The sequence below is a fragment of the Phocoena sinus genome, chromosome 8, assembly GCF_008692025.1.
Source record: "Phocoena sinus isolate mPhoSin1 chromosome 8, mPhoSin1.pri, whole genome shotgun sequence".
Taxonomy (NCBI): Eukaryota; Metazoa; Chordata; class Mammalia; order Artiodactyla; family Phocoenidae; genus Phocoena; species Phocoena sinus.
Genome location: NC_045770.1, coordinates 54,473,997 through 54,500,496, shown reverse-complemented (window position 1 = coordinate 54,500,496; position 26,500 = coordinate 54,473,997). Strand labels below are relative to the sequence as shown.

General features: G+C 49.2%; 2 protein-coding genes across 4 annotated transcripts in view; one reads left to right on the top strand and one right to left on the bottom strand.

Moving 5' to 3' along the window:
* Nucleotides 1-8,460: 8,460 nt before the first annotated feature.
* On the bottom strand, nucleotides 8,461-22,537 carry KCTD21 (potassium channel tetramerization domain containing 21). Of its 2 annotated transcripts, XM_032639507.1 has the most exons (3): nucleotides 22,352-22,383; nucleotides 19,125-19,208; nucleotides 8,461-10,074 (listed from the first exon to the last, which is right to left on the bottom strand). In XM_032639507.1, the coding sequence occupies exon 3, from the start codon at nucleotides 10,042-10,044 to the stop codon at nucleotides 9,262-9,264; it is 783 nt and encodes a 260-aa protein (XP_032495398.1). In that variant the 5' UTR covers nucleotides 10,045-10,074; nucleotides 19,125-19,208; nucleotides 22,352-22,383; the 3' UTR covers nucleotides 8,461-9,261. The 2 variants fall into 2 exon arrangements, with proteins under 2 accessions (XP_032495398.1, XP_032495397.1); XM_032639506.1 differs by lacking the exon at nucleotides 19,125-19,208 and having other exon boundaries at nucleotides 22,352-22,537.
* Nucleotides 22,538-22,696: 159 nt separating this feature from the next.
* Nucleotides 22,697-26,500, top strand: part of USP35 (ubiquitin specific peptidase 35) — a 77,418-nt gene continuing 73,614 nt past the window's right edge. For both annotated transcript variants that reach the window (XM_032639501.1, XM_032639500.1), the window contains exon 1: nucleotides 22,697-22,938. The gene's annotated coding sequence lies outside the window, so the exon portion shown is untranslated. The remainder of the gene's footprint in view (nucleotides 22,939-26,500) is intronic.

Here is a 26,500-nt window from a genome sequence, read left to right as displayed (position 1 = left end):
ACTGTGTTTGCCTTATGGTGTAATTCCAAGGCAGCGTGAAGAGGAGGAAGAACAGTGCTCTAGGAGACAAGGGGTGTGTGTGGGAACAAGGGGTGTGTGTGTATTTTCTGTTCTCAACCTCACCACTGTGGTCCATCTTTTCCACTCTGCCCCAAGCCTATCACAGCTTGACATACCACACTCAGCTGGAGGAATCTGAGACAGCGGAGCTGCCATGAGCTCATCTAGGCTGACCAGGCTGCCTGGGGGCCAAGAAGAACAAGCCCGCTCCGGTAGTGGCACTGTTTTGGGCTGGAGCCATGAGGCCTTCTCCACGGTGGAGGTGGTGGTTTGGAGCATAGGTTATAGAGCCCACTGGCTGAGTGCAAAATCCTCCCTCAGCCTCTTCCTAGCTGCTTCACTTCTCTGTGCCTCAGCTTCTTCACTGTACTAGTCAGCTAGGGCTACCATAACAAAGTACCCCAGACTGGGCGCCTTAAATAACAGAAATTTATTTTCTCAAAGTTTTAGAGGTTAGAAATCTAAAATCAAAGCATCAACAGGATTGGATTCTTCTGAGGCCTCCCTCCTAGGCTTGCAGATGGCCAACTTCTCCCTGTGTCTTCATATGGTCTTCCCTCGTATGTCTGTCTCTGTCCAAGTTTCCTCTTCTTAAAAGAACACTAGGGCTTCCCTGGTGGCGCAGTGGTTGAGAGTCCGCCTGCCGATGCGGGGGACACGGGTTCGTGCCCCAGTCTGGGAAGATCCCACATGCCGCGGAGTGGCTGGGCCCGTGAGCCATGGCCGCTGAGCCTGTGCGTCCGGAGCCTGTGCTCCGCAACGGCAGAAGCCACGACAGTGAGAGGCCCACGTACCGCAAAAAAAAAAGAACACCCGTCCTATAGGATTAGGGTCCATCCTAATGACCTCTTTTAACTTAATTACCTCTTAAAATACCCTCCAAATACAGTTGTATTCTTTTTTTTTTTGGCTGCACCATGCAGCACACGGGCTTTTAGTTCCCTGACCAGGAATAGAACCTGCGCCCACTGCAGTGGAAGCGCAGAGTCTTAACCACTGGACCGCCAGGGAAGTCCCCCAAATACAGTTGTATTCTGAGGTACTGGAGGATATAACTTCTACATATGAATTCTGGGGGGACAAAATTCATCCCATAGCATTCATCTGGAAAATAGGGACAGTAAATTGTTCCTAACTCACAGGGCTCTGGTGAGGATTAGAAGTGTTAATAACAATAAAGGAGGCGGGAGGAGCAGGTCCAGCTCACAGGACCCTGACCCAGCCCTACCACTGATTGGTTTGTGGCCCTGGCCATTTTCCCTATCTGTAAAATAAGGATGTTGGGCCAGGGGCAAAGCTTCCAGGGTCTATTTAGCCCAGGGGAAAGGGTATGCAGACCTGCAGTGACATTACCTCTGTTGGTTAATGTCGGATTTCATTTAACCTAAGACAATTTCAAGATACAAGTTTATTTTATGTTTTACCACATAAGAATACATAATGTCAATTATAATTGAAAGATACTATCAATTGTTAAGTCTCCTCCTGATTTCAGAGATGTTGGAATGTGAAAAAATATGTGTCTTAGAATTGATGAAAGAGAGTATGTCCTGTTTCTTTGCTTTTGGCAACAAAGATCTACTGAAGGGGAGCAGGCAGGGCCATTTGGCCTTCAGCCTCGGATTTTGGCCATTGTTCCACGTCAGATTTATGCAGGGAGGTAGGGTGGTGAGGCATCTTCCCAACTGATGCTTATCACCTGCAGAACTAGCTAAACTCATGGCTGGGAAACAGATTTAAAAAGCTGCTTAGGCCCCACTTGAGCTTTTGGTGCACCTCATAAAATGAGCTCATGGCTTTGGAACCTGACAGACCTGGGTTCTTGTTCCAAGTCTGCTGCTCGCCAACCAAGAGGTTGAAAGAAGAAAGGCTCCAAAAAAAGAAGAAGAAGAAGAAGAAGAAGAAGAAAGGCTCCAATGTGCAAAGAGGGCTTTGCCAAATGTGGCATGCACAAGGCGTAGTGTATGGGAGAGAGAGGGCTGAGAGTCAAGGGTCCTGGGGTCCTCCCTGGCTGTGTAACTGGGACAAGTCCCTCCACCACTCTGGACCTGTTTCCTCACGCGTAAGGGTAAAGAGGTGGAGTTCAGTCATTTATTCAACAAATGTGAACTGAGGAGCTCCCCTTGGAAGCAGTGTGCTGCAGGCCAGGGATATAGAGGTGTGAGAGGTAGTCCCTGCTTTAGGAGAGATCTCCCCATCCAGTGTGGAGAGCACGAAGTACAGGGCCAAGAGGAGGGAGCCAGGCGCTCTCCATGTACTTCTCACTTCATCCTTATAATCACTCTACAATGTAGGGAATGCAGGTATTTTTATCCCCACTTCCTAGATGAAGTCATTGAGACAGAGAGAGATGGTGGTGCTTGCCAAAGTCACACGGCAGAGCCAGGATTTGGACTGGTCTGCCTGACTGAAAGCCAGTTCTCTTTCCTCTTCGCCTTTGATGGTCAGTTACAAGTTTCCTTCTAGGACAACATTCTCAGATTCTATGCCAAAAATAGCCAGTGAATGTCACGTTCTGACAGCCCTTTTTCTTAGCTGCCAAGTAAGGAAGCCCCTTTCTTTGCTCAGGAATGATGATGTGGGGATGCTGAGATTTGTCTAATCTGCCTCCCCTTCTAAGGAGGTGGGGAGCACCATGTTTCAGTGGAATAAGCCTCATCCTCACAAAAGCTTTCGGACTTCACTCAAGGGAATATTAGTAGTACGACATGACATCTGAGTGACTCCACTTTGCCTGGTTGTTTTAGCTCCAGAGGCACTTAGTAACGTCCAGCATTTCACACCGGAAAATACAAAAATCCCAGGACTGCTCCGTCACCAAGTATTGTGTTCACAGCACAAAAGGCTGGGAGAAGACAAGTGGGGCCGGTCCAGTGCTAGAAGCCCATGACAGCCCCATCAAGGGATTCTTTTGGCCTCTGCTCACATAGCTCCAGAGTTAGCGGGATCGTGCTTCCAGCCAACTCTGGCTAGAAGAGACTTCTAGCTGGTAGAGATGAGCGCTACCTTTTTGCCTTCGACCGAGGTTGCTCTCTGGCCCAGCTCAGTGAAGTGATTTACCCGAGGTCACCTGGAACATTGTGGAAAAGCCTGGATCAGAGTCCTGGCACTTGGAGACCTGGTTCTGTCCTTGGCCTCACAACTGAGGGGAAATAATCCTGAAGGAGGATTCAGACTGGTTTCTCACCTTGACCTGGCCACTTAATTTGAATTAAATGACATATAATTCAATTTCATAATTATCCAAGGGCCTACTATGTTCAGGCACTGTACTTACACACAGTGTGTTCACATGCAAGTCGTTTCATCCTCATCTATTAAAAAAAAAGCCCCTCCTGTGTTGCTTCTCTCAGAGCCTTTTTGGGAGGATTAAATGAGTAAAAGAAAGCAAAGTGCTTTGTTAAACTGTAAAGTGGTGTCAACATTGAGGCTATCCTATCTCTGTGGTCCACTCCACCTGTGACAGACTTCCACCTTAGCACTGCCCATCCTATTGGAATTTGTTTAGCTGTCTCTCTCCCCCACTGCACAGCCTGAGGGAGGAATGTGCAGGGTTCACCTTTGCTTTCTCAGAGCCCAGCCCTGGGGTTGGTATACGTTCGGCGTTCAAAAGAGTATGTGAATAAACAGACCATGTGATTTGAGATCTGATTCTCAGATCCCTGGAGATGCCAATCAGAAGGGCACTGAAAGACCAGAGGAGGAAGGGCTCAGTGAGAGGGTGGTGGAGGGTGAGAAGGGTATGCACTGTGGATGGACAGGTTTGGGTCACTGGAGAGGAGAGGTGGGATGCTTTAAGCATTAGGAGTGCCTTGGGCAAAGGTCAGGAGTTAAAAATCCACGTGGATTATGCAGGGGACACTGAGGGCGTGAGCAAGCGAGACAGCAGTGAAAGATGAGGACAGAAAATAATGATGATGATGATAGTAATAATTATAGTAATGGTAGTAATTCATGCAGTAAGTAGAGCACTTACTATACTCCTGGCCCTATTCAAAAAGCTGAAGATGTATTCCTCATCAAACCCTTACAACAGCCCTGTGGGTTGTAGGTACTATTACCACAGCTTTACAGACAAGGGAAGAGAGAGGTTAAGTAACTGGCCAGAGGTCACATAGCCGTTAAGTGGCAAAGCCGGGATATGATTCCAGGCAGTCTAACTCCAGAATCCGTGCTCTTAAGTAGGTTGAAGCCTGTATATAAAGAGCCAGGAACTTTGGACTTTTTCTTGTGTTATAGGAAAAAGTTTGAGCAAGACTTTTGAGCAAGGCGGAGTTTGAACAAGAGAGGACATCAAGGAGGTAAAAATGTCTTATTCCACAGGTGGCAGAGTCCCTCAAACATAGATTGAGCACTTTCTGTGTGCTGAGCACTGGTGATACAAAGAGCCAGCCAGAGCCCTGGCCCTCAGAAGCATGCGGTTCAGTGGGGGACACGGAGGTGTGCTGGAGCACGCTCCCTCTGGCTCTCCAGAGCCCATTGTGTACCTCTCTTCCCCGATGATCAGTGACTTCATGTTGGTGACTTGAAATTGACTACTGTGAGAATATTTACACCATGGAAATTGGCTGATGCTACAGATCAGTGCGTGTCCATGAGAGCTAGTTGTTGTTAAATATTTACCAGCACAACACTGCCTGTGAACAGCTGCAGTATGCTGATAAAAGTCCACACCAGATATAGGGTGGTACAAAGCGGGCTGGGAGTAACTCTACTTGGTGAGCCAAGGAGGCAAGGCTTATGCAGAGTGTTGAAGGATGAGCAGATGTTTGCTACGTAGACAAAGTAGTAAAGGGCAGGCAAGGTGTGGAATGGCATGGCATGGTCATTCTTTGGTTCTGTGAGATGAAACTATGGACAGGAAGGAGCTTGGCAACCTATGAGATGCCAAACAAAAGGGTGTTTTTTAAGCAAATTCAGTACTGGATTTATAAAGTGAACTAATTGGGGTTGGGAAGGGAGAACCCATGTCACAATGCAGCAGGATCTAGAGGATTTGTGACTCAGCTGAGCCTTTACCCAGCACCTCAGTAAAAGGGAACCTAGGCTTTTGGGAGGGACTGACATAAGAATGGGGTGGACCACTCTAGGGCCGTCCGTTAACTGGGAAATGTTGATAAAGGCTTTGAAATACTCCCCAATACATATATTGGGGTGGGAGGGCCAGGGAACTTGGTGGAAAATAGGTCCAGGAGAGGGGGCAGTGAGGTCAGTCACACCTGACTGGGCATGTACTCCCTGCCCAGAAGTCAGAGCTAAGCCGTGGCACCACAGAGCTTATTTTGTTGTCCTTTGTGTCGGGTGGGGTTCTGGGTACCATGGGTTGCTCAGTGATTCTCTGGTTTCCATAGGCCAACTTTTCTCTTCAGGGCCCCCCTTGGTCCCTGTACCCCAGACTGGGGTGAGCATGTCACCAGACTGTCTCCACAGCTGTTTGGTGCCACACTGTCCTGAAGGTTCTGAAGGAGACTGAGGTCACGGGGCTGTCTGGATAGATGGAGCTGCCAGAGCCAGGACCCCACAGGGCCTGGAAAGAAGCCTGGGCCCCTCCCTTTGATGGGCCAGTTATCAAGGTTGTTTTGCTCTGCAAGATGATCACGGGGTCTCATTTCCCTGCCAACTGCCCAACCAGCCCTGAGGCCCCTGGGATACAGGCAGACTCAGGTGGTCAGTGTGAACAGACCACAGTTCAGGAAAGGGATGGGCTGGTGCTCTGGACACAAGTGAAATTGACCTAGGCTGATCTTGGCTATGCCTTCACTTACAGTAGCCTGTCTTAGGAGTAATTTGTAAAAGAAACCTGGAAGTTTGGGGTGAACAAAGGTGCAGTTACAAAAGCGCTATGTTTTAGGCCACATAGAAGTTTACAAAGCGGAGTGACCACACCCTAGCCTGGGGGGCTGTGTAGGGCACTGAGGTGGTGGCAAGGGGGGTGCCATGGCCACCTCTGCACAGGGAGCTCTGGCCCAAAGACAGAACCTAGCATCAGAAGGCTTGCCCTTCATAAAAGGGCAAAGAGCTGTAGGAGGTGCCTGAGGTGACAGCTACTGCTGGCCTTCCAGCATGCAGGGGCCCTGTTTGGTGGCAGGTCTCACCAAGTGGTCACGCCAAAGTGCCTTAGGGTTCCCTCAAGAGCACCCTCCCTGACCATCCCTCTGCATGCCTCGGGGAGGAACAGACAGCTGACAAGGTCGTGTGCCCAGAACTGCCCTTTAGTTGGGACAAAGCTCTCAGCTGTGCAGAAGGCTAAGTAAGCTGAGTCCGGTTGAGCTCACTGACCGCCACCGTGTCTCGCCCCGGGCAGCTAGGGGCTCACGACAAGACTCACACGCCTGCCTCCCAGCCGACCCTGACTCACTCGTCCTCTGGGATGGTGCCGCCTGCAGGCTATCTCTCTGTGCACTCACCTGAGGGAGACGGGCACCGTGAGCACTCTGCATGTACTGCATGTGGCTCCCTTTGTGCGGAGGCCCTGCGTGGAGCCTCACCTGCACGGCTCCCGGGCCTCGGCTCATGGCGTTTCCAGTGCCCACGGTGCCCTCCTTAGCTCATTTTGTTACCATCCAACCTACCCTTAAAGGCCCAGCTCGACCATCCATTATGCCTTTTCTGAGAACTAAGCTTGCTTTCCCCAAGTTCCCACAGCACAGTGTGTGGCCCTCTAAGCCTTCCCAGACTAAACCTATCTGTGGCTGTTCCCATCCTCAGGGACCATACACCAGGTGCCCCAGAAGGCTTGTTAAATTGTTATATGCTCATGGTGTCTCCTGCATGACAGTCCATCATTACTCCTAAAAGAGCAAACATTTATTGAGCTCCTATGGGCCAGGCCTAGCTAGGAATTTTCACATACACAACCAAGTCACAGAACACTAGGAGGTGGGATTGTTATCTGATGAGGAAACAAATCAGGGAGGCCCAGGGACTTGTCCAAGGTTACACAGCAAGTGATGGAGCCAGAATTCAGACCCAGGTCAGCTTGATTCCAAAGCCAAGGTTTTTTCCCTTATGTGTAGACACAAAATAATAACAACCATTTATCAATTATACTGTATTCTCACATAAATTATTTCATTTGATCCTCACAACAGCCCTGTGAGGTAGGTAGGGTTACGTGTTACTGTTATGCACATTTCACAGATGAAGAAACAGAGATGGCTCAGTGAGGTAAGTGACTTGCATAAAGTCACACAGCAAATTAGTGGCTTCACAGGACCTGTGCTTTCTCTAAAGTCAAGCTGCTTGAATTAAGAAGCACCGAAAAGATGGAGAAAGAATTTTTATGGAAAAGAAAAAGAGACAGTGGTGATTTATAATATTTCTTCCTTGAACTGTTCTGCTATGGTCACAGCTTCTGCTGGCTGGTCTAAATTGGGTTCTCCTGAGTGGCTTTCCTGAATACCATTGGCCTGGTGGCATGGGACAGTTATCAGAGACTCCTGGGTCCCACTGTAGGGGGGGAAAAGTCCTTTATTACCTAAGGGATGTGGCCTTGCCCACAGCCCAGCGTACAAGCTCCCTATTCACAGGGTGTAACTATGGGAAGCCCCTTCTTCGGACCATCCCCTGGGGGCACCTGTGGCACCAGACTTCTCTGGCTTTGTCAGAGGGCCCCTGCCCAGTGGGGAAGATTCTGGGACTCCCAAGGCCACCCTCACGCCAGGGATGAGTCATGATGTGCCGCTTTGAGACACGCACTGCTCATCACCCCCTGGGAAGTGGCAGCTCAGGGTCTCACCCCAAGGAGGTCCATGGGCTGGTTATGCCCAGAAACTACTACAGGGGAAGCCCACATCCTTCAGAGCAGTGTTTTAAGGGCTGGACGCTTACTCCAAGGGCAATGTTATGGTTCAGGTCACTCCCAGGCTCCTTGTTATGCATTGCCAAGACCCTGGTCTCCTTCCTCTGGGGCAGCAATCTTCAAACTCAACAGAAGATGGTCAAAAGCCACGAACAGTCATGTCTGGTGAGGAGGGAGGGTCACAAATGAAGCGAAGGCACGACAAAATGGGGATGACTTACAGGGAATGAAAGGGGCTAACCTTGGTTCCGAAGACAAATCCCAAGGGGAATCCTAATATCGAGTAATAATATTTTCAAAATAGGGATCTGGCCTCTCAAAGTGACTATTCTGAAAGAGAAAATACACATTTGGGTGAGAAGGAAGGTCTACCAGGACCAGAAAATGGTTGTGGAAGGACAGGTTTCGGCTCAATGTAAGGAAGGACTTTCTAACAGCCAACTATGGCAGGGGCTGGCCTTGGGGATGACCAGCTTCCTGTCACTGAGGGTATGCAAGCAGGGATAGTTGATCTCCTGAAGGTACTGGGGAGAAGCCCTCAGCCGCAAAGGTGCTGGGGTGTTCTGGGGGTGCGGGAGGACTGAGCAACTGCTGAATCATTTTCCAACCCTGAGAGTCCATAATATATTTTTAAATGATCTGTTTCAATGAGACTTCAACTTCTTGGGGAAAGGATTACAAAAGTCAGGTATCAGGACACATGATGAAGCGCCTTTCGTTGCACTGGCTCCAGATACTTTCAGATCTTCGCAGGGACAGCAGCTTATTTCTGAAGCCGGAAATCCCCAAAGGCCTAGATTTGGCCCAGTCAAGAGGGATATCCCCATCTTCTGAACGCTGCCTGGAGGCTAATTCCTCCAGGCCATGCCAGGCTCAAATCCCACCCTCACTACCCACTTCATTTCCAAGCCAGCCAAGCAAGTCCAAGGTTCTGGCCACATCCCAGGGACGGAGGGGCAGGCAGGATGGGAATCTCTGGGTACTTCATGTCCTGGGAAACTAGAGGGAGCCTCTTATTCTCACCCCATCCCTTCCACCAGAGGCTCTGTTTACAGATGGCTAAGTGAGGCACTGCCTAATGGTACAGAGAGAGCTGGACCCAAGAAAAAACTGCTGTTCCTTTGTCCAGCCAAAAAGTCCTCCTGTGGCCTCCTTTAGGACATGTTGGCAGACTCTTCACTTAGAGCAAACTGCCCATCCCCAGCTCAAAGTAGCAAGGAAAAAGGTGGCTGTGTCAAGAGGACACATGGATTCCTACAGGTGGACTGCATCACGGGGGAAATCAAGTCCTGCTACACGATTAATGCAGGTTAGTATAGTGGCCTGCCTCACACCACTGGCGAGACACTCTCCAAGATCTTGGCTTTAGGAAGCCCCCCTCCAATGTTGCTGGGGTCCTTTTACCTGTACCGTATTAATCGAATAATCTTATTGTTCATAAAATCCACAGCGTGTGGGTGAGAAGAATCGATGCAGAAGCCGTCACTCAGCGCGATTTTCAGCACCTCCTCCATGAAGACCTGGAAGCTGTTGATCTGCTTGTTGGCTGGCACCACCCAGAGCCTCTTGAGGTTCTGCTTGGTGTACTCCTCCTCAGGCAGGCCCTCCACATTGGCCACCCAGTCCAGAGTCAGGTGGTTGGGGTCTTGCAAATGGCTGGTGATGGAGGATAGGTTGCCATTGGAGCAGTAGAAGAGCTTGGAGCCGAGAAGCTTGAGGAAGAGGCAAGAGGTGCTGAAGATGTTGGCGTTGAAGACCTCCATGCTGGAAGAGGACAGGCTGTAGATCTGGGGTGCCTCACGCACAGTGAAGTGGACCGTCTGCACACGCTGGTTCAGCGTGATGTTGAGCATGGCATTCTTCTCGGCCTTGGACAGCTCCACCTCCTTCTCCTGCAGGGCCTCAATCAGGGGCTGCACCTGGTAGAAGTCAGCCTCCCTGCGGAGCAGGCCCATCTCCTGGAAGTCCTCGGGCAAGTCCAGGTGGGAGGTTCGCAGGAAGTTGAGGATGTAGCGGAACACTTTGCCGTCACGGTCAATGAAGCAGTGGCCCTGGCTGTCCCTCTTGGTGGGCATCTTCCCGCTGAACATGGCGCCCAGCATGGAGTCAGGGAAGCTGGTCAAGGTTGCCAGTGAGGTTGTATAGAGCTTCCCCCCGACATTCAGTGTGATGGGGTCAGACATGGCAGGAGGCTGGGGTGCTGGGAAGTAGTCCTACAGAGAGAGGTAAGTAAGAAATGACCATTACCCAACTATATCTGATATCTTAGTTTGTTGGGGCTGGTATAACAGAATACTATAGACTGGGTGGCTTGAGTAACAAACATTTATTTCTCACAGTTCTGGAAGCTGGGAAGTTGAGGATCAAGGTAGGGGCAGATCTGATGTCTGATGAGGGATGTCTTCTCGCTGTGTCCTAATATGGCAGAAGGGGTAAGAGAGCTCTCTGGAATCTCTTTTATAAGGGCAGTAATCTTGTTCATGAGGGCTCCACCCTCATGACCTAATCTTCCAAAGGCCCCACCTCCTTACGCCATCACATTGGAGGTTGGGATTTCAACATATAATTTTGGGGCACACAATCATTCGGTCCATAACACCTGGGTAGTCACAGTTCTCAACTTCTTATTGTAGGTCCTTGGAGTTGAAACGAATTAATACTTGACGAACAAATGGATGGGTAATAATTGCCACACCGTCTAAAGCATATTAGGTTCACTAGGGAGTTTAAAAAAAAAAAAAGAAAGAAAGAAATGAAAAGATAAAACAAAGCCTGGGTTCCACCCTCCAGAGATTGTTTTAACTGGCCTGGAATGTGGCCTCAGCATTGGTATTTTTTAAAAGCTGATTCTAAATGTTCAGTTAGGACAGAGAACCACTGGTCTAAGGAAAGAAAGATAATGTGCCTGGACTGAATGCTATGCTAGCTGCTCTTACGTACATTTGCTTACATACTATCCTTTGACATAGACAATATCATCAATCATCCCCACTGTGCAGATAGGGAAACTGTGTCAGGATTCATTCACCGGTCATTCAGACCGGTGAAGGGTTCTGCCAGGATTCAAGCCCAGGTTCCTTTATATGAGAGAGAAAAATGTATTCATGCTTATTAGCCAAAGACTGGTCCACTGTAGATACTTAACAGATGTTCTGAGATTTAGGACTTCAAGCCCCGTGCTCCTTCTGCTGTACCAATGTTGCCTTCTTATTTAATTATTTTTTCCATCTAAAAGAATTCACAACAAATGGCTGTGATCAGTACCACTTCCATCTATCTACCAGGCCCACAATGGGTCACTCAACCCTCTGGACACTCCTTTCTGGATTCTCATCCTCCCATGACAACTTGCCTTGCCATGAAGATGCTCTTGGCTCCTGATGGCCTGCCCTTTTCTACCATGATGGCACCCCAGCCTCCTCTGAAACTTGCTTTGAGGTCAGTGCAAATGTGGGACTCTGCAACCAAGCGCCCTTCCTGAAGGCTCTTTACCCACTCCACTCCTTAACAAACCTCCCCCACTATTCCCCCACTGATCTCACAGCCTCTAGTGTCTAGGGCTGGTGTCTCCTTCAACCTAAAGTCTTGGTTTCTAACTTTTCTTGAAGGTTCTAGAAATCAGGGGATGTACCTTCTTGGCTTCCAACACGATACTTTCTCAGGAGCCAACCTGTGCAATGAATTCAGCAATCTTCCTGTAATGTTGGGTGTGGAGGGCACAGGGAGGAATCAGCCCCACTGCTGCCCTTGAGAAGAGCCCAGGCTGGCAGAGACCACAGCAAGAGACAGTGAGGGTACAGTAACAAGAGAAATGTACCAATTACAGCACAGGGAATATCGCTAATATTTTATAGTAACTTTAAATGGTGTATAATCTATAAAAATTTTGAATTTCTATGCTGTAAACCTGAAACTAATATTGTAAATCAACTCTACCTCAACAATGAAAGAAAGAAAGAAAAAAAGAAAAGGATGGAAGGAAGGGAGGAAGGGAGGGAGGAAGGGAGGGAGGGAGGAAGGGAGGAAGGGAGGAAGGGAGGGAGGGAGGCAGGGAGGAAGGAAGGAAGGAAGGAAGGAAGGAAGGAAGGAAGGACAGGAGATGTACCAAGAGATGTGGGAGTAGGTCTGGAATTAATTCTGTCATGTTTACTGTCCAGATGGGAAAACAGAGGTCCAAGAGGGGGACTTCCCGAAAGTCACCCAGCAGGGGTTGCAAACGGGCCAGGGCAGTTCTCACCCCACCCCTGCCTTCTGAGGAGGCCAACTGCACTGAGACCCCCTTACTTCAGAGGGTGGAGGCCATGCTGGGTGTGGAAGATGCTCGGCTGTCCCACCCAACTCTCTGTGGGGAGGGCCCTTTGTAATTCTTTCCCTGTGTAATGGGGCACTTTGATATCGCAGAGAGACATTAACCATCTGCAGTGTCTGAAGGGAAACAAGCCCATGATGAAGTTACAAAATCATCAGCAGAAGCCTGGAGCAGATGGGCTGTGAGACAGTGTTGGAGGGGGTGTCCAACAGAGAGGGGGTGGGGGAGGGCTCCGAGGAAGCGGGGGTGGCTGTGCTGAGACCTGCAGCTGAGGTGGATGCTTGGCCCGGGGCCTGAGTCTGGCCAATTTTGTCTCCAGGGGGTCCAGGCAGGAGCCGGACCTAGTTTCCAGTCTCTTTTCCTGTTTGATTTAAGGCCCAGGCTCTGTGAAGTGGCTCAGCTCCATGGAAAGAGCAGGCTTAGGCTGGGCTGTCTTTCCTGACAGTTCCATGGGCTGCAGACCCCGTATCTCCGAAGCACATTAGTTCTGAAGAGCTCAAAGCACAGGGGTAGGGACGACAATGAGGAGCCAGAGGGCGTACCTGGGGGCCCTCGGACGGGCACCCAGACTCCTATTTTCCTGCTTGCAAAAGCAGCAGAGCACCTGCCTTCCTGCCCCTGAGCCCCTGCAGTGAGGCTCCTGATCATTTGTCCAGGGTAGCACCAGGAGCTGCTGTCAGTCAGGGCGGAGGCTGGTTAGAAGGCAGGTCTCCTGACCCCAGACGAGGGTGCTCCCTGTGGTATTCTCCCCAGACCCAGGAGTCAGAGAACTCAGCCCTTCAAGCCCCTATTTCCTAGTCACAGTGCCACGGTGTCCACCATGGCAAATCCACAGTGACACAGGGGGGTAGGAACTGGCACCTGGTGGGGCTGAGAAGCTTCATGAATGTGGCAGGAGGGTTTGGCCACGGAGCTCCAGCCCCCCTGTGTACCCAGCTGCCTCTTGGACACCTCCACCTGAATTTTCTATGGGTACCAGAAGCCTCGCACAGAACTCCTCTTCCCCAGAACCTGCTGTTGACTCTTCTTAGCCGCCCGTCTGCCTGAGCCTGGGAGGCAGCCCTGACTCCGCATCCTGACATTTTTCTCAACTGTCCCCTTGGACCTGTCCCTATGGCAACTCCTGGAGCTCAGGCCTCATCCCCGATCCCCCAACATCCTCACTTGGCTCCCTTCCGCCTTTCTGTCCACCTTCCATTTTAGTTTGCAGGCCGATCTTCCTGACATAGTACTGCCTGCTCTAACCACCCTGCTCATCCAATCTTACCTCTAATCCTGCCTCTCCCCACACTCTATGCTCCAGGACTCCTGACACCTCCGCATCCATCCTCACCTGCCCTGCCTTTGCTTTCCTCGTACCACCCTTCTTCACTTTCTCCACCATCTCTGCAGTCAACCTGTAAGGCCCAGCCTATGAGTCACTGCCTCGATAAGGCAGTCCCCAGATCTCCACCTTCCCAGCTCTCCTCTTGGGGTTTCTGGTCCCTTGCACAGCCCACCATTCCATCATGTAATGATCTGCTTTGCATATGGCCCTCCTCCCTGGCTTTCTCAAGATGAAGATCACTGGATATCCTCAACTCATATCTTGTAACATATATGAAAATTAACTCAAAATGGATCACAGACCTAAATGTAAAATCTTTTTAAAACTATAAGACTTCTAGGAGAAAATCTGTGACTTTCTGTTAGGCAAGGATTTCTTGGATAGGACCTAAGAGGCACAAATCATAGAAAATTTAATAAACTAGACTTCATCCAAATGAAAAACTTCTCCTCTTCGAAAGACACTGTTAAAAAAAATGAAAATGAGGGCTTCCCTTGTGGCGCAGTGGTTGAGAATCCACCTGCCCATTCAGGGGACATGGGTTCAAGCCCTGGTCCGGGAAGATCCCACATGCCGTGGAGCAACTAAGCCCATGCACCACAACTACTGAGCCTGCGCTCTAGAGCCCACGAGCCACAACTACTGAGCCTGTGCTCTAGAGCCCGTGCTCCGCAACAAGAGAAGCCACCGCAATGAGGAGCCCACGCACCGCAACGAAGAGTTGCCCCCACTCGCCGCGCGCAGCAACGAAGACCCAACGCAGCCAAAAATAAATTATTTTTTTAAAAAATGAAAATGAGACACAAACTGCAAGAAAATATTTGCAAAACACCTATCTGATACATGATTGTTAACCAGATTATATAAAGAACTCTCAAAACTCAGTAAGAAAATAAACAACCCAACTAAAAAGTGGGCAAAAGATCTGAACAAGCACCTTCACTGAGAAGATATATAGATGACAAATAATCACATGAAAAGATGCTTGGTATCCTTGGTCATTAGGGACATGAAAATTAAAACCACAGTATACCTATTACAATGGCTCAAATGAAAAATGTGACAATACCAAATGCTGATAAGTACGTAGAGCAATGGAAATTCTTATACATTGCCAGTGAGAATGCAAAATGGTGCAACCACAGTAGAAAACAGTTTTTGGCATCCAGTTACCATATGACCCATCAATCCTACTCCTAGATATGTATCCCAGAGAAATGAAGACACGTGTCCATGCAAAAACCCATGTGTGAATGATTATAGCAGCTTTACTTGGAATTGCCCAATCCCAGAAACTAAAACGTACGTGATAAACAAATTGTGGTACATCCATACAATGGAATATGACTCAGCAATATAAAGGAACTAGCTACCGACACACACCACAACACAGAAGAATCTCAAAAGCATTCTATTAAGTGAAAGCGGCCCGCCTCAGAAGGTTACATGGCATATGATTTTATTTATACAACATTCTGGAAAAGACAAAACTAGAGAGACAAATCAGATCAGTGACTGGAGAGGCTAGGGGTAAGACTGGCTACAAACAGGCACGAAGGAATATTTTGGATGGAAATATTCTATATCTTGATATGCTGGGAGACAAATGACTGTATAAAGATTATAAAAATTCATATACCTGTATACCTAAAAAGGGTGACTTTTACTGCACATACATTATGCCTTCATAAACTGGGAAAAAAATCAAGACTGACTGTGTCACGGACAATACAATACGCTGGGTTATGATCAGTTTTACGTATATAGTGTTGTGAAACTTTTGTTTCCTTTGTGTGTGTGTGAGAGAGAGAGAGACAGAGAAAGGAAGAGGAACTGGATTGTGATATAGAGTGTACCTTCATACTGTGGGTTGTGATAAAAATTGTTTGTGAAAACCACTGCCTAGTTTGTGACCTCTGTGAGAGCAGTGTCCCTGCATATTCACTGCCTAGCACATAGTAGGTGCGGGGGGGTACTCTGGGGCAGGGGCTGAGAGAGGAAGGAATGAACATGCACTGAGCATTCCACTACATCCGAGGCCTTTACACCCATCAGCCCTTTTAATTCATATAGCAATCCTACAAAACAGGCATCATTCTGTTTGGCAGACAGGAAACAGAGACTCAGATCAGACTGAGGACTTGCCCAGGACACACAGCCAGCCAGTGGAAAGCTCAGTCCCTTCCCACTGCACAGGTTGCTGAGAGTTGTAATAGCAACAAAAGGCTGTTTAATAGCTTCAGCAAGTGTGAGAATCCCTTAAGTAGACTTTAAAAATACTGCTATGCGGCTTGCCTGACAAGATACTAGCTACCACCTGCTGAGCACAACACCTGCTTTTATAATGCTTCGCCTGACACATGGTAGCATTTTATTTATTTTTAATAAAAATATATAGAAAAGTACAGAGGATGATACTCTTGGGCTGATTCTGTACATGCATTACCTCATTTGATGTCTCACAAGCACCCTGTGAGAGAGATTCTATTATCTCTATTTTACAGAGAAGGAAACTGAGGCTCAGAAAGGTTAAGAGACTGCTCAAGGTTACAGAGCTAGTCACTGGAGGAGCTGCGATCTGAATCCAGGTCAGGGGATCCAACACCTCTGATAGTTTCCCCTCCCCACCTTGAGGTCCCAGCGTGAGTGGGAGATGCATACTCCCTTATTCTCTGTCCAGATCAGGCTGGGGTAGGTCTTTCGGCAGCTAGTTCATGGCTGGCCTGGGACTCTGCCCACTCACATCTGAGGATATGGGGACAGGACCCTGGATGGCCTGGAGCCCCTCCATAGCTGACACACCACAAGTCCACTAGAGGTCTGTACCCTTCTATTGTAATACCAACTCATGATGCGTAATGACAAAGCAGCAAAACACAAAAAGCCAGGCTTTTTAAAAGCCAGATTAGAAGAGATGAATGACAATGCAAACTGAACCACGAAGTAGGAGATAAAAGAAACCCTACCACTGTGTCTGAACAAAGAATTTTTCTTAAGCAAGAGACTTTCCAAGTCTGCCTCTCTACTTGAAAAGAACCAAGAAAAAGATCAGCCTATTTCCCTCTCTGAGAAAACCAGGAAATTATGCCATGCAGATCTTCAGACCATCTGACTGGGCAGGGAAGGCCAGGAGGCCTGGGAACTTCGGAGTTGGCTGGAAATTCTCTCCTCCCTGAAATGGGTCTGTGGCCAAAACGAGGGGTGGTGAATCTTAAGGCCCAGCCTGGTACCATGTGAAGGGCCAATCCCAGTCTGGGGCCTGAAAAATCACCCAGTTGCAACCTCTAATTGTAACAAAGGAAATATAATGCTTTGAGAGTAGGTGTCCCATAAGAAAGGGCAGTCAAGACGTTGCTCTAGAGAGTCTTACTTTAAAACTATGTCTCCATTCCCGCAGGCCTCACGAGGGACACAGCTATTGCCCGGTGAGGACTTATTGTGTACCCTACCTGTGCTAGGTGCGTTATACACATTAACTCATTTAATCCTCCTAACATTCCTTTGAGGAACATATTATCTTACTTAACAAATGAGAACCTGAGGCCCTAAGAGGTAGGTAACTTGCCCAAAGAAAGCAGTGGCAGAGTCAGGATTCAAGCCCAGGCCTGTCTGACTGCCATGCTCTGAATGACTTCCTTGGGAATTCGGCAGCCAAACCCCTTGGAGAGGTTCGTCACTTGTCCCCTCCTACCTCTTACCAGGTGCTCTCAAACCTGCCCCTCAATTTGATTCTGACCTACATGAGACCAGTGCACAGAGAATCAACATTTCCTGAGCACTGAGGACATGCCCCGAGCTATGTGAGTCATTTTCCTGTAGATTATCTCATAACATCACCACACCGAGGCTGTGAGGTAGGTACGATTATCATCCCAATTTTCTGGATTATAAAACTGAAGCACAGAATGGTGAAGACAGCTGCTTAAGATCACACAGCTAGAGGTAGGAGAGCTAGAATTCCAAGTGAGGTCTCTCTTCAAAGCCTGTGCCCCCTTCAGAAACAAAGCTATGACATTTTATTAAGAAGCATAAACAGGATTTGAATAAAGAGAGACCTGTGATGATTCTGAGAGGGAATATCTTAAAGTTGTTCTTCTAAAATTAATTACAGTTGTTATGCTATCCTAGTCCAACTCCCAAAAGTATTTTTTCAAAAGGTTAAAAAAAAAGATTAAAATCTTATTTTGGAAAAATTGGTGAGTGATAACCTGAAAGAATATTTGAAAAAGCATAATATATCTTAGTTTTATGTAGGAAATCAGACTATAAGGCAATGAACTATGGTATTAAGACAATGAAAAGGGGAAGGAATTTTGTAATAAATGTGTTGAAAAGACTGATTAGTAATTAAAAAAAATAAATATATATTGATCCTTACAACAACTCTGGGATGCAGGCAGGACAGATCACATTATCTTTATTTCACAAACCAAGGAAGATGAGTCCCTGGCCCAGGGCTTTGTGTCCATTCTTGACCTCTGAGTCACAGCCTCTGGGAGGTTCCAGGTCTGGACACTACTCAGAGGACCAGTCCTTTGGAGGCAGCCTGGGATCTTCTCTAACCCGGGTCCTGAGCAAGAGACTGAACCCAGACACATAGGTCCTAGCCAACAGCCCATACACTCACAGAGCCTTAGCACAGGCAAGGGCTCTTTCTGTGCAATTCCCTACAATACTGCTCACTGAGCTTCCATAATGAAGCTATTTTACATGCAATCTACTCCTTTTACACAGTGAGGACCAATTGTTTTAACAATGAATCTACAAGGCATTGATAATTATCTATCTATCTATCCATCCATCCATCATTTCTTAGCTCTGCTCAAGAGCCTAGCAACGATACCCGAGTAGCAATGAGCACACCTGACCCCAGATCTTGTTTTTTAAACGTTGTCTCCTACAAAAAGAAACCAGGGCTTCCTGGAGGAACTGATGATTCCAGTACTTCCAGCACTTTGACAGGAAAAGTTTAAGGTGAGCCTGGAACATCTCTTTCCAGACAGCAAAGAAGAAATCAAAGATTACTGAGGTGAAGTCAAAAGAATGCAGATCTGCAGATTTTAAACGTTCTCATCACAAGAAAAAAAAATTTTGTAACTATGTGTGGTGACCATTTTGCAATATATACACATATCAAATCATGTTTACACCTAAAATGAATACAATGTTATATGTCAATTATATCTCCCCCCCCCCGCAAAACAAAACAAAAACCAAAACACAGGAGCAGACCTGAAGGGACTCTCATTGGCCAAATTTGGGATAATTTGAACACCAAAAAGATTAATGATGATAATAGGTTATAACACATTGAGTTAAAAAAAATAATCATGAGTCTATGTTACTCCAAAAAGAAAAAAGAGAGGGACAGGAGAGGGAATGAGAAAGACAAACACACACACACAGAGAGAGAGAGAGAAAAAGTTATTCTGTAACAAAGAATACCAGCTAATAAGTATACAAAGAATGACATAATTAGCAAATTACCATTTTGCAACCCTCAATGTTGCTATTCTGGCAAGGATCATCAACAGATGTGGAGTGAAAGGTTATCCTGGACACAATTCCGACAGTTTCAAAGAATCACTCTACAGACTACTTGTTGGTTACAAGAGGGAAAAACTTACCCTTTTATAGAGAGATCAGGCTGTTACCTTATCCAATAATCAAACAGCATTCATGGATAGTAGGACTCTGGTATCATATGCCTCCTAATGTGATTCAGCAAGTACACAACATTGCCAGAAAAAACAAAAACAAAAAACCAAACTGAACCCAATTATTTATAAAATAAGTTTAAACAGGTAGAGGGGCTCTATCTAGATTAAATGAGTTGCTTAAAGAGATATAATTAAATGCAATGAATGAATCTTGACTGTATCTGATTAAAAAAATACATGAGATTTTTTTGGCAGTTGGAGAAATTTGAATCTCAACTGTTTATTAGACAATATTGAGTTTTGCTAATTTTCTTAGGTATAATGGTGTTATGGTTATGTTGCAGAATGTTATAATTAGGAGATACATGCTGAAGAATTTAGGGGCCAAGTGTGGAGATGCCTATAACTTTTCAATAGCTTAGCAAAAATTGTGCGTGTGTAAAAGCGAAATCGGCAATGTGAATCGGTGCATCTGGGTGAAAGGCTATTCTTTAAACTGGTCTGTAGGCTTGAAAATTCTACAAATATTTTTATTTTGAAGGAAGGGGCAAGAAAAGAACACTTGCCTCCTGGGACTGTAGATATAAAGTTCCAGTCAATGTGCCCGGCCCCAGTAAATAGCCAGATTCCATGAATATTAGATGTTGTTACTACTGCTAAGAAGCATCAGCATCTCATGATCTTCTCCTGACGTCTCAGCGCTCTGGAGGAAGCCAACCAGGGCTTAGCTGAAGTAGCCCGCAGTTGGTGGAGGGGTTAGAATTTAAATCCGAGTGGTCTTTCTACATAGACTAAACCCCCCACAGAAACTACAACACTAAGCCTGCCTGTCTCCATGCCGAGATCCAGGCTGGGAGAAGATGGCTGTTTAGGACTTGTTTCCCCTGCTTTCTTCTGAACCCAGAGTCTCTGCTACTACAGCAGAAAAGAAACTCCTGGCATGGCTTACCAAGAATGTTAACAAAGAGGGCCACTTCTGGCCCTCAAAGATGTGGATGGGTAGAAAGAACTGTAGGGGCTTTGTGGGGAGAGGAAAGTGCATGGGCTTTGGCATCACCTGGGCCTACGTTTGAATCAGGCTCTGCCCCTTTATTAGCCGTGTGGCCCTAGACCAATTCTTGGGCATATGATGGTGATCATAACAACAACAATAGCAGTAATAAAAATGGCTGACATTTACTGAGCAGTTACTATTGTGCTATGCACTTTATGCATGTTAATCTCATAGATAAAGGTGTTTATTATTATCCCTACTTTATAGACCATGCCAGGCCCTCTCCTGTCTCTGCAGTTTGGCATCTGCTATCCCTCTGCCTGCACTGCAAAGAAAATGCCAGTCATCTGCCAGGCCCCTCAGCTGCAATTCATTCTTCCCTTCTTTGCATCGCCAGAGCATTTTATTCTCACTCCTTACCAAGGCCCACTTTCCTTAAGTAAATGGGTGCCTGGCCACCCTGTTAGGACAGGGATCTCCCCTCTCTGTACCCCAAGAAGTAGGCAGGCAGGGGAAGGGGGACAACTCCTCCCATTTAGTCAGATCCATTTTCCTAGTCCCAGACTCTCATCTACCAATAGGGAGGTTTACCAATCTCTCCTGAATTTTTAAAACTTTTTATTTTGAAATAGTCTCTTGAAGTTTTAATTTGGAATCTGAGGCACAGGGCAAGACCCAGGTAATTACATGGAAGTAAATATAGTGTGTAGGGGATGGACAGAGCATAGCTGGGTAAATTTCAAGGATGACAACACTTCAAGTGAGTAATGTGTCTCCCAATAAACTGGAGCCGTCTTCCCCACCTTACATAGCCCACCAGATAAAGACTCTGGCTCACAGCCCTGGGTACTGTCTGGGGGCACCACCCTTCCTGGCCTCCCCCAACACCCAAGAGCTGTATCTTTAGCCCTGTTTTGCCCAGTTCATATCTCTAAGACGCTCACAGGCTGCTCCATTATGCCCACACCACAGAGAGAAAAGGTGCTTCCCAGACTCAGGTGACACACATGGACCCCTAAAGGAGTTGGCCAACTGGGAAAACTGGGCTGGAGAAGGGAAGCCACCTGACCTGGCTTGCACAGCAAAGCATTCTTTCATCTGGTGCAGACTTCCAATAACTATCACCATCCCCCACCCTCTTCCAGAATTTTCCTTCATCCTCTTGGCTCACCCTCAAGCTTCACCTTGTGGTTTTCCTCAGGCCCAAGCACCTCATTTTGACCACTCTTCCTTATGGTCTTCCTGTTCCTCACAACAAGGATAATTTATAAACAAATGGCTTTCAAACACATCACCTCATTTCATCCTAATAATAAGCATAGGAGGGTTGCCTTAGGTTGGCACTGAGAAGGGTTGAGGAAGATGGTCCTGTCACACAACCTGTTAAGGGCAGCACATGGACACTTTCGTCTGTTCCCTGCCATTCACTACAGATTAAACCTCTACCTCCGTGCAGTGCAGGGAAAAAAAGCGGGCTCTTTGGAGTAAGGAATCCTGGGTGGCTTTAGGCAAGTCACTTTACTTCTCTGAGCCTCAGGTTCCTCAACTGTAAAGAGATATGGTGCCGTCTTCACAGGGTGTGAATTGAATGAACCCATATATGTGACGCAGAGTTCATGGGATGGGCTCTTTACTTCTAGTCACAAGGAAAGAAAGGTGTTCTGTGCAGCCACAGGCATTTACCCATTCGGGCAACCTCTTACCCAAACCATATCAGCGCTGCTGACACTGGGCTTTCCAGGGCCGAGAGGGATACTTTTCATCTTTGCGTCTCCACCCCGCCCTCCCCAATGCTTTTCGGCCCATTCCACCCAATCCATCCCAGGCTTGCCTCATTGGCTTTCTCAGCATCCACTCTGCAGCCCCCTCTCCGATCTCACGCGTGTTCTCCTTATCTAGAAACCCCGCCCCTCCATGTCCCACCCACCAGACTCCTCCCCCAGTCTCGGCCCTCATTATCCGGGCTTTTCTTACTATCACCAGCCATCCAGGCTCCAGGCTCCTTCCACCCGCTCCGCCCCTTCTTCTCCATAAACGTCCCCTCCCCCCAAGCCACGGGCGTTGCTATCCCCATTGCACAGATGAGAATGGCGAGGCTAGGGTAGGCTAGATGACCTCTCGGGGTAGGACAGGTGCCCAGGTGGGCCGTTCCCTCACCAGCACTCCCTGCGCCCCGTGCCCCCGGCCGCGCCGCACCCACCTCCTGCCCTCGCTCGGCAACCTCCCCTCCGCGGGCGGCCAGCGCAGCTTTGCGAGGGGGGCGGAGGGCCGGAGCCCAGCCTAGGGGCGTGGCGGCCCGGGACCCGCGCGCTGCGCTCGGGAACTTGTAGTCCTCCATGGGCTCTTTGCAGCTCGGGGCGTCGACTTCGAACTCTATCTCCCAGGAGGCATTGCAGTTAGCCGTCCAGCTCCCACCCCGCCCCCGCCAGCGTTCAGGCCGGCTGGCCTTAAAGGGGACGCGGCCCTAGTGGCTGCTCGCGGGGTGGCCCCCGCTCCGGCTCCGCCCCGTTTCCCGCACCTCCCCCCTCCCCCCCACTTCGTCCCGCAGCCCAGTGGCCGAGCCGCTGAGTTGGGCTCCCCTGTTCCAGACTTGTGCAGAGCGGGTGGAGAGGTTGGGCTTTTCAGTGGAAGCAGCATCCCTGCCGTCTGGGACCTGGCGGAGGGCGTCTCCACTCTGGGGGAAGCAAAGGACCCGCCCTGACCTAGCCTGGCCCAGCCTGGTCCTGCCCGGCCTGAGCGCCCCGCCCAGGAGCTGACTCTGAGGCAGGGGCCACTGGGGTTCCAGAGGTAAGGGGGCTGGGGCGTGTGTGTAGCTTGGGGGTAGGGAGTGACTGCACCCAGATGGTTCGAGAGCCGGGACGCGCGCGTAGGGCTTTTAGAGTCCGGGAATGGGAGGCGGGAGGTCTAGGTGCATACTGGGCCTGGCTGTGTGACCTTGGGCGAGTAGCTGCCCCTCTCTGGGCCGCAATCTCTTTCATCAATTGTGTATATAGAGATACCGCCCCTGCCCCCGCCCCCCTCAGGGCTGAGGGCACCGGCGCCCAGTGTCATGAAGCTCGCCAGCCTTTCGTGGGATCCGCAGCCCCAGTCTGGGCTGGGAGCGGGTGCACTGGTATAACTGGAGGGAGGGGTGGGGTCGAGCTGGGGTGCAAACTGAGGGGCCAAGCGGCCGCCTCCGCTTGGAATGGGCTTCTGCTATTCTCAGCATCCTCGGCCAGGGCGTACTCCCCCTACAAGAACCCTTGCGAACAAGAGACCTCGATGTGTCAGCCTGGTGCCCGCCCTTCCAGAAAGCCTGGGATGGGGGTGGGGACGCGGGCATCAGAGGTATGTGAGGGGTGGCCCCCATTGGGGCTGGCTTCCTGAGAAGCGAATATATGCTCCCACCTTCTTCCCTTCTCCTCCTCAGTTCTCCTTCGGTAAAAGGGCAGTTGGGTTTTACTAGTAACCTTCCTCCACCCCACCTTTTTTTTTTTTTTTCTTGCGACAGTTTGGCCCAAAGGAGTGCCTCCCAGTAGTATGGCGGGGGGATCCTTCCTGGGACTGCCTTGGGTAGAAGTTCAGTTAAAAAATACAGAGAGAAATGCTGCTGACTAGAGACCTGGGGGAGGCGGGATGGAGGGACTTCTAGGTGTCAGGAGGCACAGCCTGGTGCTCCCCCCACCCCCTGCCCATCCCAGGCAGCCAGGCAGCTCAGGCACCCTGGGGAGTCAAAGGAGGGAGACTGCGTGTGAGGGTCAGAGAGGAAAGGAAATGGGCTCCTCATTGCTAGGGCTTGGAGGAGCTGCTGTGCTCTGGGGTGTGGAGAGATTGTGAGCCCTTGAAGCCCCCTCCCCTGTCCCATGAAATTCTGTGAACTTTTGACCTGAGGGTTACCAGGAACAGGTTTGTTTGTTGTTTTCCTTTTCTTCAGCTTTGGTTGTTTGAGTCGTTTCTAGAATAGCCCATCCAGTGACCTCTGTAGGGGCTTTCTTGGCTGATGTTTAAGATTCTCAGGGTGATGGATATGCAAGACCAGATCTGGGCAGATGAGGGGGCAGTGACCGGACCAAGGGTTAGGCCAGTCCCTGGAAGGTGCTTTTCTGATCATATCCTTGGTTCTATCTCATCTTACTGTCACATGTCTCTCAGTCACTTGGCACTCCTTCACCTCTGTGCCTGGTCCTGTGCTGGGCACTGGGCACAGATGGGGGACCGGACCTACTTCCTACCAAAGGAGATCCCGGCCTGGTGGGGGAGATGGGCATAGAATCAATCCAGTTACACTGCCCAGGGATGAGAGAAGCGAAGAGGTCCTTTGGAAGCCAAAGCCCAAAGATTGAGTTGCAGGGGGATTTGGAAAGGCTTCCCAGAGGAGGGGGCATGTGACCTGGGTATTGAAGGATGAGTCAGAATTTGCCAGGAAAGAAGAGGAAGAATCCCTTTCTCAGCAGAGAAAACTTCACCAAAGTGTTGAGCGGGAAAAAGCCCACTGCTCAAATTCCTGTAGATTCACCACTAAGTGGAGTTTGTCAAGTTCATCTCCCACCCTGCCCCTTTATTAGTTTAGTGTCACAGAAAGGACTTGAATGTCAGGCTCGGGAGTTTGGACCTTATCCTGAAGGGGCTGGGGGGCCTTGAGTGTTCTGAGCAGGGGCATGGCAGGATGGAGTTTATTGTCTAATGAGGTAATCTGATGATATTTGCAGGGTGTGTCCGAAAGACCAGGGGGGGATGGGGAAGTCTGAGCTGGGGCCCAGGGAGGGAGTGAGGCAGGACATTGGAGCTGTTCACACACACACACACACACACACACACACACACACGGTGCTTTGGGGGTGATGGGTGATGGAGATTGAGTATAGTCAGGCTCTACTATGCAGGAACAGAGACCTGTCAATATACAGTGGAAAGGTGGAGGGTCATTTGAGAGGGACAGTTAAAGGGATCTGAGCCTTCCAGGGGAGGGATCATGATTTTCTTGTGTGCTAACTGTGCGTCCTGGAGCGGACTGGGTGTTGCTGGGACTCCCAGGCTGTCATGTCAGCAGTGAGAGATATAAGCCAAGGGTGTGGGAAGGAGCCGCAGCACTGGCTGGGAAAGGCTAAGGGGTGGGCAGGTGATCATCTCCCATTCTGGGGTTCAGAGGCTCTGAGAGGTGGAAAAACACCAGCATTGATGGTTGTGGCCACAGTGGGGGTAGTGGCTGGACTAGATTTGAAGCCTGGACTCTGTACTCCTGCAGGACACATGTCTCTAGTGGAGGATGGATTGAGGAGGGGAAAAAGGAGATTGGTTAAGAGGCTTCTGCGCTAGTCCAGGCCAGAGGTAAAGAGGAGCTGATTTTGGGTGGGGCTGGAGCTCAGGGGAGAGAATGGAAATGATGAGTTGGCTTCGAGGGCTAATGGATGAAATTCCTTGTAGAATCAGCTGGATCAGGAGTATGTGTCTCCTCGTCTTCTTCCCGGACTGTGTCGGTTTTGCCTCTCAGTGCCAGATGTCCCAAGAATAGACTCTTACCTATTCTTATCCATTACCTGGCCCTTATCTTTTTTTTTTTTTTTGGCTGCGACCTTGTGTCTTGAGGGATCTCAGTTCCCCAACCAGGGCTGAAACCTGGGCCATGGCAGTGAAAGCCCCGAGTCTTAACCACTAGACCACCATGTGGTTTTTTATACCTTGTCTCAACCTCATCAGTGGTAGGCTCAGAACGGTCCCTGTTTTCCAGATGAGAAGGCTGAGGAGTCCTAGCAGGGACTCACCCAAGGTCACCTGGTGATTCTGAAAGCAGAGAACCTTAGTCTCCTGCTTTAACGCAGGCTCTTCTGAGGGAGGACGTGGCTGCTGTTTGCTGCGGCACTTGGCATGGGGCAGCTGTCTCTTGGGTCAGAGCCAGTGTCGACAGGCCATATCCTCATCCAGAGCCTAGAAGGAAGGGTAACCCCCCCCGACCCCCGAGGAGCACTGGGGGTCTGCTTCTTCCTCCCCTAGAGAGGATGAGTGCAGGTTCTAGTCCCACCCTGCCAAGGCTGCGTCTTTCTCCCTTGTTGATCCTCGGCTTCCCCATCCATGCTGTGGGGAGAGCAGGCATTGTTCTGCCTCCCTTCCGTGGCCTGGGATGGGTCAGGTGAGGTCCACTCCTCTAAAAAGCCCTTTGCATGAATGCATCCAGGATATTACTGAGTGGGTTTGTTGGTGACCATGGTGACAGCTGACCTCAAACTGCTTGTGTGGGAGTGGGGGCAGATAGGCAGGGCTTGCTGGAGTGGTCAGGCCACAGACTGTGCAGAGGCTGCAGGGCTGGCCTCGGAGATCCGAGCCCTCACAGAACGGCTCCACTGACCAAGCTCCCAGCTGCCAGGCACAGACC